Source organism: Hippoglossus stenolepis, chromosome 11, assembly GCF_022539355.2.
Source record: "Hippoglossus stenolepis isolate QCI-W04-F060 chromosome 11, HSTE1.2, whole genome shotgun sequence".
Taxonomy (NCBI): domain Eukaryota; kingdom Metazoa; phylum Chordata; class Actinopteri; order Pleuronectiformes; family Pleuronectidae; genus Hippoglossus; species Hippoglossus stenolepis.
In genome coordinates, this window is record NC_061493.1 from 14,960,935 (window position 1) to 14,981,396 (window position 20,462).

At 41.3% G+C, this 20,462-nt stretch overlaps 1 protein-coding gene across 1 annotated transcript in view; it reads right to left on the reverse strand.

Moving 5' to 3' along the window:
* cdh2 (cadherin 2, type 1, N-cadherin (neuronal)) overlaps nt 1-394 on the reverse strand; it is a 62,754-nt gene extending 62,360 nt beyond the window's left edge. The window contains exon 1 of the mRNA XM_035169968.2: nt 57-394. Coding sequence (XP_035025859.1) covers nt 57-116 — 60 coding nt within the window. The 5' untranslated portion in view covers nt 117-394. The remainder of the gene's footprint in view (nt 1-56) is intronic.
* Nucleotides 395-20,462: the final 20,068 nt, after the last annotated feature.

The window sequence follows — 20,462 nt, forward strand, 5'->3', positions numbered from 1 at the left end:
CGGAACTGTCCGGTGTAACTCCGCCGAACGAAGCACCGCTCGGATGGTAGCGTTACCTGCAGTCCGGCTAAGACCGCCAGCACAAGCAGCCCGCTGCCCTCGTGTCGTGGGTACATCGGTGCGGCCGTCTCTGCTAATTCCCCACTTCGAAATCCCTGTGTCTTCTCGAGAAAAAGGGGGAAAATGATGGGGGAAAAAAAGGAAGAATATCCTCGCGGCTCGGGAAGCGTCCCTGTGCGACAAAAGGCAGGAGCAGCAGCAGGAGCAGCGGTGACGGTGGCAGCCTCCTCCTCGGTGAGTCTATCCAGCTCCAGTCAGCAGCAGTGAGGGAGAGCGGAGCTGTGCCTGGTACTGAGGCTGCTGCTCCCTCCCATCCAGTCCCACACGGAAACAGCCAGAGCCCCGCTCCACAGCCGATACACCACCCGTCTCACTGTCTCTCCCTACCGGCCACACGGGCAACTTCACCAGCGGCGTGTTCCCCCCCGTGTTAACCAGCATCCCACATAGATCAAGATGTTATGATATTCACACACCATCCTTATACTCATCATTCACAGTGCGGGGGTGGAGAGTGGCAGGTATACACATCCTTATATCTATATATACGTGTGTGTGTGTGTGTGTGTACATATTACTGTGTTTATATATAAACAGTAATATGTGGTTGTGAGGAAGTTATTATTGAATGACAGAACATATAGAGGGGAATATTTAGAATGAAACTTTAATGTATTTAATGAATGTTAGAATATATGTAATAACAGCTTGAATATATAAAATGAAATCTGATTATTTGGATTGAATTTATCAATCTATGGAATTAACAAATAGAGTGAATAATTAAACATATATGGACAGCCAGAATATATAGAAAGGAATCTGAATATATGGATTGGATGTTTGAATATGTATAATGAAACTTGAATATATGGAACTAAATGTGAATATATATATATTCAAACTTCAGTTCTCGTCACTCTAAAACAATTGTAATATGCAAAACTCCTGATCAATAGTATATAATAACCATACAATAGAATTACAACACGACTCCCGTATAAACAGTAACTATCTTTCCAGTCAAAATGAAATGGCGTTACTTCCTCACTCTGGAGGAACATGTCTTATCAGCTCCTGTTACAACAATGCCCTACAGTAGTTTTCAACATTCTGAGGTCAGTTTGTTTGAGGTCATCGTTTATTTGCTCACTGTCTGGTTTCACTTAATCATGCACATTATATTTAAATGAGACTGACAGAAACACAAAGAAAGACAAATGATCAACACAGGCATTCCCCTTGGCCATGTGATTATCTTACAATATGAATCTCGTCATAATTTTCCATCTAGGTTATTTACAACTGCTGGAAAATTGTTAGTAATTTAGTGTAATATTTTAAAGTTCAATTTGAAGTTGTGTTCTTTTCTCAAATGTTTTGTATTTACATCTCCGACCTTTTGTTTTTCCCTCATTTTAATTCTCAGATCATTAACTCCAGACTCCACTGAGAGAAATGCTTATCGAATGTCACAGGCGTCAAGTAATTTAGGATTCAGCCAGTTGTCTCTCGACCTGCGTGAAGAGCTCAGACTCTATTGATCATTGGCTGGGAGATTCTGATCACACTGCCCTCAGATAATTGCTGTTTACCGCCTGTTTGATCCTAAGGATTATTAATTGTCAATGCTTTGGTGCTAAATCTGCGTGTGTGAGTGTTTCCCCCAGTCATCATCATTACCTTTTAAGCTCACTGTTTCAGAAAGGGCTGGATCACTGTGGAGTTTTGAATCCTGTATTCCATTCATTCATCTTCACTAAAGCCCAGAGTTTGTAAATATAGCTTTTTTTGTGTTCCATTAAAATATGCAATGAATAATTCCCTTACATTATCTTCTCATGTGATACAGGCTGATGAAGGTTAAATCACCTCGGTTGGGCTGCTGACACCTAATTAACTATCAAGGGATGGCTCTATGGAATAGATTGTAACTGTGATACAGAGATATTTCAGATGAAAAAAGAAAAAAAACTTATTCCATCTCCAAATAATAAACAGGGGCTGACTTTTGGTTCACCTCCTCCTGGGCAATCCGTTGTTTTTCAAGTTATTGGCGTTTTGAGGTGCAGGCAAGTATGTGATGGGAGCAATGCTGCTCCCCTCCTACTACAAATCAAACCATCCGCCCCTGAGAGTGTGTTGTAATCCTAAACAAACAGTAAGCACTTTCACATCCCACTTACAGTCGACGCGCACACACACAAGACGGGAGGGCTGAATAGCACTCGCTTCTCGCAAGAAGTGACTCATGTCACTTCACACTCTTGTCATTGATTAGCACGCCTGATCATCCATGTTTTAAAATAATTACAATTTGTCTTTGATGGATATGAAAGCAAACAAAAGAGGAAAAAAGGAAGTGCAACAAAACTAAGATAAGCCCATTAACACATCTCTGGTGATCATGGTTCCCCATCCACAGCCAGTTATTAAGAAACATGGCAAAATCATGTTTGTGACCAGAGGCAGTCAGATTCAATGTGCATTTCTTTTGTTTGCTGTGGCAGAATATGGCACGAGATCAAACTGAATGACCTGTTGATAATTGATATCAGATTTTGTGCAAATTATTAAATATATGTAATCTAATCTAAATGAGAGTGGGATCAAAATTCTCCATCTCTTTGATTAATGCAGAGGCGGTTATCTTTCATCAGTACTCGTCCAGGCAGGGGAGAGGAGGAGCCGTTAGAGGGAATCCAATTTGGACTTAGTGCATTCAATCAAACAATATCATGTTGCATGATTCATAAGACCAATCTGATACACCCGAGAACTCTGTGTGCAGCATATACCTGAATTTGGCATGGTCTAAAATGTGGAATCAGAGGAGGGATTTGCCATCAAGGGCGCCCTGCTGTCTGTGGTTAATGTATTCTCAGGGCTGCACTGTCTGTGTAGACAGATAACGTTGTTTTGCAGGCGAGTGTGTGAGGCTGCCGTATGATGCATGTCGGTTGCAGTGCTGACACTGCAGTTGACTCTCATAAGTGCAGGTGTGCGAGGGCTCTTGGCCTGGACGAGCCCCCGATTCCACACCTTTAACTCTGCACAATTGGATGCGGCGTGGAGCATTGCAGCGCGGTGGCCTTGATGGCACTGGAAGAAAAATGGACGAGGTCAGCAGCACTTTCACATCCGTGGCACTTCTTCATGCTGACTTTGTGTTGATACAGGAATATCATACAGTTCACCCTCCGCTCCCATATATTGTAATGCAGAGCTCAGTCATTTTTGCACGAAGCCAACCACACAGGACGATGTTCAGTGACTCACACGCACACAGCCCTTTTTCTGTTGAAGCTATAGTCCCTTCCTTTTATGTAAATTAATAGAGATGGTACTTTTTTAAGCGCCACAGAGCCTCAACATTCAATTATAAAGGGAGAGCATTTTCTCTTCTGGTATAAACACACATATTTTGACCCATCTCAACAGTTGGCTAATTAGCCTGTCATTGCCAATCCCTTGCATGTCAAAGGTTGCTTTGGAACAAATTAGTCACTGGAAAGGAGCAACCTAGTCCTCAAAGCCATTATCAATTCCAATCAAGCTTCATTGTGATGCATTCAATAAAGGATCTCTAAGGACCACAGTAGTGCTCTGATTATTCTCTACTCGTGCCAAATCGTCTCATTCAGTCTTTTATATCATGTGAACAATGGAGCCAAATAGAGTTGTGCATGTATTAAGGTGCACATACACACGTGCGTTGTGCATCTATATGCTTGAAGTCGTTGGTGGCTTTCACAATTATTTTATAGCGAGGTGACGGAATGCCATCCTCCATAAATATAATGCACGGCATGTTAGAGATGTAAAAATCGAGAAAATGTGTAACCTTAAAGGGGATCTGATTATATTGTATAGTATGCAGATAGACAAACAGTGAAAAAAACATTCAAGAACGCCCTGAGCTCTTTCTCTGTAATTTCTTGTGAAAAGACATGTGAGTGGAGCAGATTGGTGCCATCCCCTTGTCAACAAATAAAGGCAAAATGCTCTTTGCAAGCTCTGGCTGCAGCTCTGGCAATGTCTACTGTGTGGCAGGGCTCATACAAGTGTGTGTCTGCACCAATTTAGGGTTTGGAGTTGGGGCCACATCTGCCTGCTGTGTGCTGGTGTGGCACACTAACAGTGATTGATTGCCTGATTAAGGCAAATTGTGTTGAACTCCAGAACAAGCCAAGGAGAGAAGAAAGCATCTTTAGTCCGTGATGCAATAAAAGTGTGGCTATTGATTTGCGATGGCACATGTGTGCAAGAAGGCAGTTGTCTGAATTATTTATTGATCACTTGGCGTCCTGTAAAAAACAAACCACATTCAGAAGGTGTTCGTCGGTTCAAAACTTTATGAATAAGTATTCATAAATGACAGAATTTGTTCGGAGCAAAGCAACATATTGGGGTTTATTTGATTGGACTGGGTATGTAGCTACCGTCTAACAGGACTAAGTGTAGGTCATGGCTCTGTGAGGCTGTTCTTAGCGGTGCTAGGCTTAATGCTAATGTTAACATGCTAACGTATTGACATGCTCACAGTGACAATGTTAAACAGGTAGATTGCAAGATGGATGAAATCACAGCTGCCCAAAAGTGAAGCCACAGCCTCTTGATTGCCCCCTGTGGCTGGCTGCATTATAGGTTGGGCGTGTTTATCGGCAGGACATCCATAGCACAGCTCCACCCCCTGATAGCTAATGCATAGACCCTGGCTCGAAATGGAGTCTTCAGTGCACAATGGCAGTGTTCGTATCCAGGATATTTTGGCTTAATTTCTGAATAGACGTCTCTTATCTTTGTGGATTGTTCATATGTACAACACGATCGAATTATAGCTTGTTCGCATGCTAACATTTGGTAATTACTATAAAACATAAAGTTGGTTAATAAATTAATATTTGATCATAAAGTACAAGATTCATACAAATTCTGACCCAAGGATGGCCCTACATCGAAGGTCAGGGCCTATCAACTGATTACACTTTATTTTGAGGGAGACATGAATGTCTGCGCAAAACAATCCATTTGGTAGTTGTTGAGATATTTCCATCTGCACCACAGTGGCAAAACGCACAATAAATAAAGCCGAGCCACGAGTTAAAATACTTAGCATACAAATTGCTATGACTCTGACAGCACAATAAGAGAAAGGAACTGAACAAGTGTCTGCTCCTCTCTCCGGCACCGAATGAGAAAATAATAAATGGCTGTGGTGTTGTTATCTGAGCTTTCAAGGCGGAAGTGAAAAGTTTTGTTTTAATAAAATGCTTTATCTTCATGATAGGTCAGCCAATGAAGTGCGTGCACACACACACACACACACACATACACTCACACACTCACTGTCGCTTTGACTTACAGGTAAACCTATGCCAATTTCAAGTTATTGTTAATATCTTTTTTCTTATTACTTGCACATGTTTTCAATCAGCGCACAGCCATATTCCACAAGACATCAAACAAGTACAGAAAAACCATAACGTCTCAGAGACAACCGCAGCTCATGGAAAGTGGCCTATCACGTTTTTTTTTTTTCAAGCCTTCCCTTGATGTTATCTTCATCATGAGCAAAGTCGCCCAAATCATCATCACAGCTGTCACTGCGCTATATTTCCACTGTGATATTTAAAAAAGCAGAGTACACGCCTATGGAGCTCTTTGAGACCTCAGTGCCTCTTTGGTGCCTGCAGTATTTGCAGCTGAAAATTTATTTTCCCTTATCACCATTGATCTGCAAGAAGACAAGGTCTCTGGTCGTGACAGTCTGGCCTGTCTGATTTAGGAGCAGACCAACAAGCCTGTCTGAGCACAGGAGCCAGGGATGGATTTATGAAGGCTGCTGCGGCGGCTGATCCACCCCTGCGTCTGCCTCTGTCTCAAACCGGGCTTTCTTATCTAGAGCTTAATTTCGGGGCAGCCAGGGAACAAGACACTTTTTTTGTAATCACAGAGGTAATGAGATTGGAGGTTACTCCAAAAAATGCTTGATATTTTGGGGTTATCTTAATGTTTTCAGCTGGGAGAGTTCAATTTTCACATTTATTAGATTGCTTTCATGCAAATGGCAGAGAGGCCTGATTACAAAAAAATGTGTTAGCCTAATAATTACTGTGGGTTTAAGATGGTGGCAAATAGCTTCTATGTCAGATTGCATAAAGAGGTAATGTGTGATCGTTTTAAAGGTTTAAAAACATGATGGAAAGTTATTATATGATTATATGATTAAAAAAGCAAAAGCATAAAAAAATGAAACATGGAATATTGAGTTCCCTTTATAATGGTGGTTTATAGCCAATTTATCTAACACACATGTAATATTAAAAATGGCAAACCTCCTAATAACTAAATTAAGGACATTATCTCTTTTAGAGTAGACAGCATTGTTGATTTGACACAAGATACTGTGTTTTAATGAGATTAAAATATGATCCTAATTCATGCTAATTGCCTTGGTACCTACTCCAATACACATGCCCGCGGGTATTAGTATCTGTTTTCTTCCCTGTTAATGTGAACAGGATTATTATATAGTGCATAATGGTGGCTCCACAGCTCATTAGCAGTCAGCAGGTTATCAAAAGCTTAAGATGTTTTTCTTTCATTAATTCAGAAATTGGTGCTGCTTTTTTTCCCATCCAAATCAGATAAATGTTAAGAAAACACACAAAAACCACCTGAATAGCAACAATATGCTGCATCGCAACATTACACTTTCCACTGTTAACCTGCCTTTGTTTTCACTAAAACAATCCTGCTGTCCTTACAATAATCATTGAAATTGAGAAAAAAGAGGAATTGTTTGAAAGCGGAATAGTATAGACTGTGCTGTACAGGATTTATACATAAGGGCATCGCTAAGGGCATTTGCGGCCGAAGCAGCAGATGTTAGTAGCAGGTTGCTCAGAGCGAAGGGTGCCTCATTTGGCTCGCTCAGGAGGTGATCATGAGACATATTGCATTTACTTTCGCCCTCCACACAGACACATGACTGCACTCTTCACCCGCTGAGGAATTCTGCAAGATTAACATCAAAGGCTTGGTTCACTCGAAAAAGAGATATTTAGGCTAATACAACAAAGACTTCATGAACAGTATTATGAGTTCCTGTTTAAACCTGGTTAAACTCATGGCTTTATTAGTACTATTGCATAAAACTCTCTTCGTTACTTCCAAAACTTACTTGAAATTAAATGAAAAAATTCCTCATTAAAATGTATAAGAACAACTAGACTTGAGTTGTATATTTTGTTGACCTGTGTACTTACATCAGCCAAACCTAAGAAATTCCCAATTTTACTCAAGGCAACGGAACACTTCATTTCTTTAATTTCGTCATATCCGCTTTACCTGTGATTTTGTCCATGTATGATGAAGTAAAATCCCACTGCTGGCTCGTAAGACAGTTGACTATTTTTCCGTCCACTGTTTGTAATGGTCACTCGTAATGGATCCCGATTATTCATTGCCATTTGCTGCGTAACGTGAATAAATCTTAAATACATGAACTCACCTGTGAACATGATTTGCACCTTTGTCGCATTGGATAGATTTTTACCTGCAATGGTGGTAAAGACAACTCCCATAATCCCACGCTGCTTCTCGACATCATCAAACGAGCTCTTTGGTTATTGCTTTAATTCAGAGAACCTTTTTGCTCATTTAAAAATAAGCTAATTTCTTCAATGATTGAACGTCACAAAACGTCTGAAGTCTGGAACAGTTTTCAGTAACGATATCACCCGATGTTTGTTTATGAGAACTGTAATATCAAAAGCTCCTCATAGCCGAGCAGAGCTTTATTTGGTTTAAGTGAAGCGGGGTGATGCATCAATGTGACTCACAAAATCCAATTTTCCGCAGCGTGTCCCACACAACACTTTGGAACCTCCCATGAATTGTGAGCGAGGCTGTATTCAGATATGTCATCTTTAATATCAGGTTTTGCACAGTTGAACATGAAGAGCACTCTCACGTGTGTCACTATGGCAGAGATCTTTTATTCACTCTTTGGTATTTTCACAAAAAGTATCTCAGGATTCTTTTTTTTTTTTTGTCTAAGTCTGTGCTTTTTGAGAGGCTCAATTCTTCTCTCACCTTTCTCGGTGTCTAATTGGCTTTCATTGATTTACTCCTCCATGATGCTGGCTTGGCCAACTCTCTGCTGACCCTGCAAAAAAATATCTGCCCGGCTGTCTAGCAGGCACTGTTCCGACTGCACACACACACACACACACACCCAGCACTCCCAATGCAAGTGCTGAGTGATTGTGTCAGTGAGCTGGAAGTGCGTCAACCTGCCGCTCCTGTGGCCCTCACAGCAGAACCATAGATTAGTGTCGCACTGGAAAAACAAAAGGCTCTGGGGGTGGGTGTTTGGACCCACTGCTCAGGGACTTTAGTGCGGTTATAGAGGGGAAAAAAGCGAGAGGGGGCCAACTGGCGGTCGTCAAGAGGCCGGGGACACAGCCACTCATCTGTGCCTGAGCAGCCATGTGTCACCTTGAGCTCTCTGGAGGAGGTGTCCGGACACAAACCTGCTGGGCCAGACGGCGTGTGAAGAAGGAAGAGGAAGGATGAAAGCAGGAGAGGAAGCGGGAGCTATAGCTATCCAGCTTTCCATACGCGACATCTGTGCCTCGGTGGACGAGAGGGAGAGCTCCCCAATAACTTTGAGAGGAGAGTGTAAATTAAAAAAGAAAAGAACAAGAAGAGGAAGAACACCCTCCCCCGTTCAATCCTCCGTGCAGCAATAGAGAGGATGAGAAGAAAAGGATGTAGTACAGACAGAGCTTTGATACCAACTGTGTCCTCGTTTCCTCCTCTCGACTCCTGTCCCCCTTCTGCCATGCATTATAAACGGCTGATTATGACAGTGACAGCTCCTCAGGTGTGCAGTATGCTAGATTTGTTATTCAGCTCACAGGCATCACAGTCCCTCCCTCTTACCACCTGCACAGACACACACACACACACAGACAAGCAGAAGTGCACACGTACACACACACCCACGCGCACACGTATTGCTCACAGCTGCTGTGTCAGCGGGACTCTGGAGCCAGAGAGAGGGGGATATTACATGAATCAGCCTCACGCAACTGTTGTATCCTCTGTGCTCTGATCCAAATTCGCAGTTTAAGTTGGGCTTTTATTGTTTGATTTGCATGGGCCACTGGTGATTTCATGAACGTGTATTTGTTTGATTTGAGAGATTATTAATAGACTTTAGTGGACCAAATGGGAAGATTTGCATTCCCGGAGCATGTTGTAAAGAGGGCAGGTCTTACAGCGATACATTTCCTATCCTGAACAGCACTGTGGGACGACAAGGTACATGCAGAATGATTATGCTCCTTTCTTTAGTGCAGAAATGTCTCATATCAGTAAATTTGATTTTAACGATTTGTGAATGTGGGCCCTACTGAATTACATATATAAAATATTGCAGGCATCGCATGCTAGGCATATTGTTGTTGCACCAATCAATAGTTTTATGCGAAGAATTGCAGACATATCATTTTAAAAGACTCACAAACAACTGCTTTTCAGACATTGAAGTCCAGACACGCTCCTTAAATTTTACAGAGGGCGCTGTGAGAAAGCTGCTGCAGTCTTTTCATATGTGAAAGACAAAGGACCCAGTTGTCCGGACATTTTTCAGGAGTTCATGTGTGAAAACGGTTTAGCAATTAGCAGATCCCCTTAGCTTCGCACATCAGTTTAGTGCTTTTCAGTTCAGCGTTTTGGTTTATCAGGCAACTTCGATATTTCAGTTGACTCACACTCTTGTTTTCAGGCTGCATCAGGCCTGATAATCAATCATTTAATGAGATCATTCTACACAGAGCTCACCCATTCTACAGTTGAAGGAAAAATCCCCAGTCGAACAGTCATTGTTGATGCCCAGTACTTTCCAGGCCTGTTGCTTGATGATGTTGAATTAGCATGTTCACTCTGGTTTCATTTTTGCATCAACCAAAGCCGATAACAACCTGTGTCTACTTCATTTGTAAACCCGGACTGAATGCTGATTATATCCATTCTCATTGCAGACAAAAGCCAGTTTTTTTTTTAGACCAGTAGAAAAGGGGCACATGTGAAGTGAGCTGAGGTCACCTTGACAGTTTTCTGGAGCTGCCATATATTTCATGGTGTAATTACATTACAGTGGAAATAATTCATAGTAAACATCAGTGGTAAACATTTTCTCACCAACAATTTGAAACCTGAAAGCAAGAGCCACTTCATAGCCTCTGTGGCTACGCTGCTCGGGTTGTTGTGAACCACCCTAACAAAGTAAGATATATTAGTTATTTATAATTTTAAGAATAAATGTAAAGTAAAACTGTATTTATTCTACTTTCTAAATGATACATGGTATAACTGTGTCGTCAGATGTCCTAAACGTCACTGGATATCTGGTACGTATTGTATTAACAATAATAATCCCCCCTTAAGATCTAGGTGATATTACCAAGCATTTTTCAAGTTAAAAGTATTTTTAGGATCATAAATGAGCAAAGACGTTAAAAGAAGCTGTGTAGCACAAACAGGGCGAGCATGGTAATGATTTCAGGGCATATTAAGGTTAAAAAAAATGTCTTTCCTGAGGTGCTGATTTTTGAGACGTCTCCTCACATGGCATTTCTTCAAGTGCCTTTTATTTCAGCACAGCCCGTGGCACAGCTCTCTAATTTGCTCCAGCTTTGGCTTCACTCTACCATGTAAATGCAATCAAGTTGCTGACAAAGTATTTCTGTTGGCAGCGCTGCCATCTCCCCTCTACATTAAAAAACAAGAAGGAAATAAATAAGAAGGAAAGTGATCTAAAAATAGAAAGATTAATCACTTTGCTCGGGCCTCGCTGTGGGAAGCAGGGAACTTACGGAGGGGTTAAGACTTCACCTTTAAAACGCACATCGATTTCATTGCGTCGGCCGTGTTTGCGTTTCTGGATTTGCAATAAGTATTTTTAGCCTAATCTAACTCGACAAGGTTAATTTTGTGAGTGCCGGTGTACAGTAAGGCAGACTGCTGACCTTTTGACACAGGTTCACCGTCAAATTTTAATTAGGCTCCATGTTCACTTCATTACTTTGCTTTTCTAATGCAGGCAGATTGCAAACGGCAGATATATTAGATGTGATGTAACCTGAGTAGGTTAACCGAACTTCGCACCCCCTACATTGAGACTGATTGACCAACCTTACACATGAAAAGGTTATATCAACCTTCAATTAAAACCGTCTTCACGATTCTCTCTGTATACGGGGAGCACTAATGTAAATGTTAGCGTAATAACCGCGAGGTCAAGAGCTGAAATGTTAATGCCCTGGTGCCTAATTTACTTTGTTTCCTTGAGGGTCAGAAAATTACTTCTCATAAACGCATCATTACGCCTGTTTTTCAGCTCTGCCTTGAGGGCCAAATTAGACAGGCGTCACCTTGATTAGAGGTTACAGTTGCAAAGTTTCAGCCTCATAGGTCGGAAAAAACATGCAGCTGTAATAATCAATACGCAGTTATAGTTGCATATGTTGATGTTTTAATCAGGGGCGAACCTATGAGCTGCATGAGGAAATGTCATTATGTTATGGATATGACCAGCTGTTAGTCTGGGCCGTGGATACTCGGCTTACTCAGTGGCAATGAACCTTGGGGACACTGTGGGAGCGTCTGTGAGAGAGATGTGTCAGAGCCCACGAACCCTTAAAATAAGACTGAAATTGATACTGACAGAGGCGCTCTTATGAATGTCATGGGCTCCTCAGTGTGATGACAAATTGTATTGTGGGTAGAGTTTAGGATTCTGGTGACAAAGTGTCATCTTGCATTAGCTTGCTGAAGATTGGCGGATCAGGCTAAACAAGGTGGCAGCGAGGAGGAGAGAGGCAGGCGGCAGATGAGCCCGTTCGCTCCTGACAAGCTTATACTGTTCAGTGACTGAGATGAAGGCCAAGCTAATCGATTTTTTTTCTTTACATTTCTGGGGTTTGCAATGCTCACATTGAACCACAATGAACATTTTCACATTTTGCCAATAACATTTGTTCTATTTTTTTTACTTTGGGGATATAAAAATATAATCCATTCAACCAAAGTATTTCTGCTCGCTGAGCTGCCGTCTCCCTGCTACATTAAAAGAGAAAGCAATAAATAAGAAGGGAAATCTAATCTAAAATGAGTAAGATCGGCTTTGCTGTGAAGAGTAGGAATTTACAGATCCATCCATCTATCCATCCATGTAGTATCTATACCGCCAAAGGTTGTGGACAGTGGAAGGTCACCAGAGTATCGCAGGGCCACCATACAGAGACAAACAATGATTTACACCTACAGTCAGTTTAGCGTCTCCAATTAACCTAATCCAAATCTGCATTTTTGGACTATTTGAGGAAGCCAGAGTACCTGGAGAAAACCCAAGCAGACAATTGGAAAGCATACAAACTCTCCACAGAATGGCCAAGCTGGGATCCAAACCTTCTTGCTTTGAGCCACTAACCACTGCATCACCGTGGCAACCATAACACAATACATTTCAGAAAATCGGCTTTATTTCTCACATAAAAATCTGAAAAGACCTAAAAGCCCTTGTGTTTATCAAACCTCGCCTCTCCACAGTATGAACTTGGAAGCGGTCTAACATCCAGTCTCCCCATGCACAGCAGCATGTTGGAATCTGAAAATAAAGCAGAGTGGGAAACACAGTCGAGATTTACCACCTCCCATTACCTGCATTTTATTTATAGCAATTCGTTTGAGCAATTCTGGATGTAGAAAAGTAAATAAAGGTTCTATATGCCTCTCTCTCATATGATTCCCATTCATTCAATCTACTCTTTTGTGCCCTTTTGATCACGCTCACATTAGACTCTTATTCTGTTTTCACGCAGGTTCGCTCGCTGTCATCGTCCTTGACTCATTGTTTCTTTTCAAATGCTTCTGCTCTGTGTTTCTTCTGAGTTTAATTAACTGTGTTTAATGACATTTTTATTTTGAGCTCATTTTGTGCTATTCTGATTCGTTCCATTAAAACGCTATGTGATGTGAATCACCTTGTTTCAACAGGATTAAAACGATTGATTTCAAAGGCATGTTATTGCCGAGCATATAATCCCCTTAAATGTTTTCAAAAAGATTGTTTTTTTTCATAATTTATTGTCGGAGTACAGTGATGAGATGATGAATCTTAGTCAGACAGGCGGAGACGAAAGTATGTGGCTCCGTGTGCTCATCATCATGTGGCTCCTGCTGAAGCTTTGAGCCGAAACGCTAAACATCTTTGTTGTCCTTCTTTTCCCAACCTTTGCTGGGATTGAAGGGGGGGTGGAAATAGGTCAAAAATGTAGCTGCAGATTTGCAAAGAATTACAAAAACCCACTTCATTCTATGTCCTGCATTATTGTGTCCCTCCTCCTTGTTTGCTCTATAGGTAAAAATAACAAACACGATAAATGGGATGCAGAAAATTGTCCTTGCAGTATTATGATGCTAATTTAATTTGTATTCACGTTTTATAATTTGAAAAGGACAATGCGACATCTCCCTACGTGCAGAGGAGGGGAAAAAGTGTTATCTTATAATAGCTAATTCGATTTCTTATGTGAATACCGACATGTTAAACAGGCTTCTCCTAGCAGTGTCCTTCATGGGCCGCACTCATGTTTATGATGATTATTAATCCTGCCAACGGAGTGGAAACGTCTCGCTGCCTGTGTGTCGGCGGAGAACTCCTCAGTCATATCGAGAATAATTTGTTGTGTTGATCTATTGATGTCGAGCATTTGGGATGAAGTTATTTCCCAATGAAGACTAATTTTCTTTTTTCCTGAAGGAGACATCGCTGTTTGCTAAACTAGTCAGGCTAAACGGATGCTTTAATAAGTATCCAGTGATACAGAGCCTGACCGATTTATCAGTTGAAGCTTTTACTGACATATATTATATTAAATGTAGCATTTACGTTTGTCTATATGAAAACATTTTACATAATAAACAATTCAGAAAAGATGTACATTTATGTTTTCATTTTACATACAAATATTTATATTTAATATATAAATATGTTAAAATGTTACGGCCCCATAGAGGAATTAATAAACGATTATCTTATTTTATCTTAATTCAAGTTTCTTTGATTTTTTATTTACAGCTATTTATAATAAAGTTTCTCACTTTGTCATTATGGTTTGATAACGACATCTTTTAACGACAATCATTGCAAAGTTATTATGTTTACATATATCTTTGCTGATGTTGATATCAGAAATGTATTTCTCCCTAACATTGGTATCGGCCCCCAGGAACCCATATCAATCCGGTTCTACTATTTACTAAAGCTGTGCAGTCAAAAAACAGAGATACGATTTCTGTACCTGATACCTGATGTTAATAAAATGCCACTTGTGTGCACACACGGTGAGAGGACGTATAAGGCCCATTAAAGGATTAGTTGTAATCAGTATTGGTTCGTCAACATCTCTGGAATCGTCATCCACACACTTTCTTTCTTAACTTTCTTTAGGTTTGCAGCAAGAATAACAACGTTTCCACATTTCTACAAAAAATATTGAATCCATCCTTGTTAGTAGAAATGTGGCTGAAACGCCATCAACACCATGCTGATCTGTTGATGATCCCGTCCATCCGGAGCTCGCCGCGGTCCACGGTTGTTTGTTGTTTTTGCTCTTCCCCGCTGTTCCGTTAAATGGGATATTGCTAAAGCTGCTGCAGTAACAAATTACCTGGTCAATTTACATACTGCTGGTTGCAGCTTAAATCATTTCTTTCAATAATCACCCTTGATTTACTAATGGACCTCTATTATAGCATCTCTCCATATTTGTTTGCAATTATATATGTGGTCATTAGATAGAGGGACATTGTAGATTAGAAGCATAACTGAAATACACACAAACAGCACACTTGACCTACTATTCATTTCATGAAAATGTGTCTTCCACATTCACACCTACAATATGGTTATTATCAGAAAGTGAAATATAATGCTGTTTTCCCTGGAATGAGTGTTCACCTCCACCGGGTGAAACTTGCTAGCGGAAATGTTTCTTCAAGCTCTCTTGGTGCCACAAATATGCCACAACATGCCATAAATAGAGAAAATTAGGTGGCCCCATGCTTAGCCTATAGGACTACGCCTAGGATGGAGCACTTAATTGCCCAGCACACTTGTAGGTGATTATTTCCCAGCAGGGGAATAATAAAAGTTGGCCTATTAGAGAACAAATAATTCAGCCCTGCATCAGCGCAGCAAAATTTTCCATTCACCATTGTTTAGATGGAAAGTTGAAACGACCGCTTGCACTTTAATGGAGTGGAAGTGGGAAAAAAAGCACGTTAATAGAAACACTGTAGGCACATTCCTTTGCAGAATATATTTACTGTTCTTATACTCATAAGCACCAGATTCCAACTGTAGATATAATTCCCACATTGGCCTTTCCTTCCCTGAGAGAGTGCAGCTTCTGGGAATATGTAATAAAATAAACACGTCTGCAGTAATCTCGGTCAAATAGGCTGAACAAATACTTAACACCTCACTGGCCTGACTTCAAGTTCCGGCTGAAACTACTTCAGCTCAGCGACTGTGAGACTTAACCGCGCTGCTGGCACTGTTTCAGTTTCACCCGGGGATATCGCGAAAGGCCTTGGCCTGAGAGCCTTCTTTGAAAATGCCTTGGCCCAGCAGTGACACATCCTCCCTGACCTGGCACTACCCTCGCTAACAGTCACATGTGTTTTATCTCAGTGTGATGACAGGAGGGGAGTGCAGTAACACAACACAGGAAACCATATTCTGAAGCCAGGGAGGCTCATTTATCTTGAAATGCTGGATTAATACAGGCGACACACACACAAACACACAAGCATGCACGCACAGTTGCACAATCTAACCAAAACCTTATCCCTTAACCATGACCTTTCGCCTCATTAGGACCTCGCTTTTAATAATAATGTAATAATATTTGTTATTATAATAATAATAACTGCTATTATTATTATTATTGTTATGTTGCCTCATTATGACTGGGATTCGGCCCCCATGAGGTCTACTGGTCCTGACAAGGTCAACACACACACACACACACATGCCTTTCAGAAGCATGAGCTCATTATAAAAATAGAAATACACGAATTTACTACCTATGATGGTCAGTGACATTGCGTAACTTTTCCACTGGGAAGATAAATAATGTACTTTCAGCTAGCTCGCTAACCTTAAAAGTAGATCAAGGTAAACAGATGTAACAGATCCCCCCCATGAGGTCAACCCGGGTAGTGCAGCCGCTGAGGAATACTTGGTCGAGGCGAGTGCAACAAGCGTGGACACTGAGCCACATAACACCTGTAGCCTCAGAGGTATCGTTCCTCAGCGCCGGGCTCTGGTCAGGTGCCTCCCCTCTGCCCCCTCCTCCATCCCCCGCAGGCTGCTGCTGCTGCTCTGCCAGGACTCGCTGCTCTGCCCCGCGGGCCCTGGATCAAACCACCAAACAGTCAATTAACAGCGCTGCCCACTCGTTGTGCACAAGAGTAAAATATGCTCATGATTTCTGAATGGGTTCAATGATTGAAACGTTTCAGGAAGAGGATGCATTTAGTTTTCTCCTCCACTGTCACAGGAAAACAATTTTTTGTTCTGTATGTGTTTTTCTCAGGGAGTATTGACGTGCCATTCTTTACACTCCAGCAAGAGGCAGCTCTAACATCAGGCCCAAGGACACTTATCTTCATCCACTTCCTCCTGCTACTCTAATGGTGAGTGGAGTTTTGTTTTATTTTTCTCTCTTTATGTGCTGCTCTGCTGTAGGTGAACTTGTGCATCACACATGCTGCTGCTGTGCTGTTTATCTCTGCTTGCTCTGATTTGTTTTGTCAACACTGGATTTCCATGGTGTTGAGGCATTTAAGTAATACGCCCAGCAGTGGTGTGTCGGTAATGCATAGACATGTTGGAGCTCTGTTTACACTGAACAGAAATATAAGTGCAAAATTCCAAACCACACCAGTTGTGTCCTGTGCAATATTCGTGCTATATAACCAGCATCTTGAGATCCCACTCCTGTCAAGGGGGCAATACTTGGTAAAATAAGTTTTTTGAGTGTTTAGAAAACCTCAATCTTTCATTTCAATTTGTGAAAAATAGGAATAAAAGCAAAACTCTGTGTAGTTTTGTTGTCAGCAATGGTTTGTTCTCAGTGAAGCCCCCTTTCCACTGGTGAAAAAACCCACCAACACCCACTAACATCTGGCTTTTGTCTGCAATGGGAATGGATACGATTGGCACTCACTCCCAGTTCAAATGGGGACGGGTTGTAATCGGTAGTAATGGAAATTAGACCCCCGGGTGAACATGCTAGTTTGGCAAGACAGCGAGGTTGAGCGAGCGCCTCAGCTTTTGTTATGTTTGTGACGTCAAACATGATGCACAGGGGGAAAACAACTGAAAGGCAAGAGGAATTTATACATTTATTTTACCTCCTTCGTGCTCTTTCATGGAACCAGCCCTCGCCTGACTGTTACAGACATTTTGCTACGGACAACTTCCTGCTGCTATCATCAAATGTGAAAGACAAACTCCAAACAAATGTTTCCTGACAATATTCAAGTTCATGTTTGAAAACAGAGTCTTCAGATCACCTGAGCTGCATGCAAGACTGGAGAAAACCCAGCCATGGGGCGTTAGAGGTTAAGGTTACGACATGGAGGAAAACAACCGTCGAGGTTCGAACCCAGAACCTTTTCCCTGTGAGGCAGCAGTGCTAACCACTGCATCGCCCTGCTGCCATTCCCTTTCCACTGAGGCTATATAGATTCACTTGACAAAGCTCAGTTGACAAAGCATCAATATTTGCATCAAATAAAGCAGAATTCAACATGACACCTCAAGAGGATAAAACAGCAAAGACAGGTGGAAAAAGAAACTTTTGTAAAACATGTGAATGCAGCGTGTGAGGAGGCTCCTGAGATTTCACTAATATCGCGTCGGCAACGATGAAGAAACAGCCCCAACACCAAGGCAGCTGATACAGATGAACAGCAGTGGTATTTATAAGCCCTTTAAGGATTATATGAAAATGCCTCACTTCTGTTCTCACACCAAACATTATCCTCATTACACTCAAAAGACAACAAAACAGCCAGAAGAAGCTAATTAACAAATCAGTGGAGTTTTGCATTTGATCTGTGGGTTTAATTTCCACGCTGCCCTGGGAATTATGACCTCTCATTTCTCTGAGTAAAGATTATGTTTAAAATACAGTTTTCACACAGAACTGACTGGGGTTAATAAAATGTCAAAGTACTTGGGAATGGACCGACCACCCTTGGCTACGAGAGATATACTTCACTGTATATCTCCACTGCCTTTTGGAGTTAATGGGCATGTGCGTCCTATTCAAAGGAGCTGCAAATCATTTTGATGCCTAAATTTAGTTTAGCATGATTATCATCAAAGGTGTTCTGATACGAGAACCAAAAACAAGAGGCCGATTGTTCAGAGAGGACTTTTTGATGAGGGGAACAAAGCGTCTTTTGGTGTCAAACTGTCACTGAGCAGCCCCGATGAAGGCGTTACAAAAAAGATGATGTTCTCAGACTAAAACGTGAATACCGGTGCCGCTGTCACATGCAATGACAGCTGTGATCTGGAGGGAGCGATCATGAAAAGGATATTGCTGTTCACCTGACATGGGAAATCTACTCACCTCATAAATGATATCATTAAATTCCCTAAAAGAAGACGCATTCAATCAAAACTTACATTTTGAGAGAGTAAAGGCCCCGACCTCTACAAAGCAACCAACAGTAAGCCTGTTTTTGGTCTTTAAAGAAAGAGGGGGTGCATTTTGTTGCTTTTTAATTTTTGTTATTCGGAGGGAATCGTTTTAGACTCCTTCATTTTGGTGCATATATTGTGTTAATACTAAAAGGATGGCAGGCATTTTCCTTTTTTTATAGAATTGGAAACAACAGTGGAAATTGTGCCTTGTATGCTCTTGTTTTTGTGATGATTGATTTAGATTAATTTACCCTGAAATATAACATAATTATCTCACAAGCGTTTCTGCAAATTCATAGCAGTGGGTAGAGTGCTCCTCTCCGTAGGGAGGCCAACACTGCATCATTTACCACTTATTGTGACTGCCTGTTAAGAGCACTGGAATCAGATAATATCATGGTACTGCTGTAGAGGAGGAGCTATCGTGTTGACTACACAGACAAATCACCCGAGTTTATCCCAACTGTGGGAAAGGTGGAATACCAATTTCTGAAAACATTAAGTTATTTGAGCGCATTTAGATATTTCAGGGCCTTGGGTGAAGTCTTTTTTTAGAGAATTTTATGGTATTTTAGGACATTTCAGATATTCAATTACACTAAGTCATAGGTTATTCTGTCATAGTTTTATGACACACACTTATGGTTCTGCTACCACTGGAACTGTGACTTTTTCATGTTTTAAGTCAGTAATTTCATTACCTGACTCACATGCATCCATTGGAGTGTTCAACCAAAATGCTGTTCAATAACTTTGACTTTATTCTTGGTGAACTGCATTGTGGTTCTGTTGCTTTGCTGCGTACGACAGAACAAACAGAGCCCAACCTTTTATATGGCGGCAATGGAGGCTTCAGCCAATCAAATCATGTTTAAACAAACACTCGAGTGCAGGCGCTAGCCAGTCAAATCACGTTCATGCGAAAAAGATGGCTAACCTGGTGTGTGTGTTAGGTTTTGGATTTTATTTCCCATGAGCTTCTCTTTAGCATTGCATTGATAGCTAGCAGGGCACATTAGCATGAAAGCCATATGTTGTGTGTCCCAAGCATGTGACTGATTGTTGTTGATATGACAATTGCATCTGCACCAAGCACCGGACACCCCCACTGTTAATAATGCAATGCATCAGGTGTGAGCCCAGCGTTTCTGTCCTTAGACCAGATCCAGCAGCTTTTCTCATGTTCAGATTCAAAGGAGGCTACAGCTGTGTGATCGTCAACCCGTTCCTCAACACGCAGCAAGAGTTGAGATATAGAAAAAGAAGCATTACATCATACTTGTTGGAATGCAAAACACGGTCCGCAACAGCTTTTCATCTCTGTGTCTTATGTTTGATTAAATATTAAGCAATTTCATGGTAAATTTGCTGTAAAAACACAGAAATCAAGCCTCAATCAGACAGCAGGTCAGTGACTGCAGTACTCAAACATACAAGACTGCAGGATTAGCCTAAATTATACTCCTCAATCACTGCTGATGGCCCTGTGGGGCTGTGTGTGTCTTTATATTCTGCCCACATTTCCCTTTGTTCTTCTTACCTCCACAAAGGATGTGATGTTTTCTCTTCCACGTCGATTTTCTTATTTATTGTCAAAAAC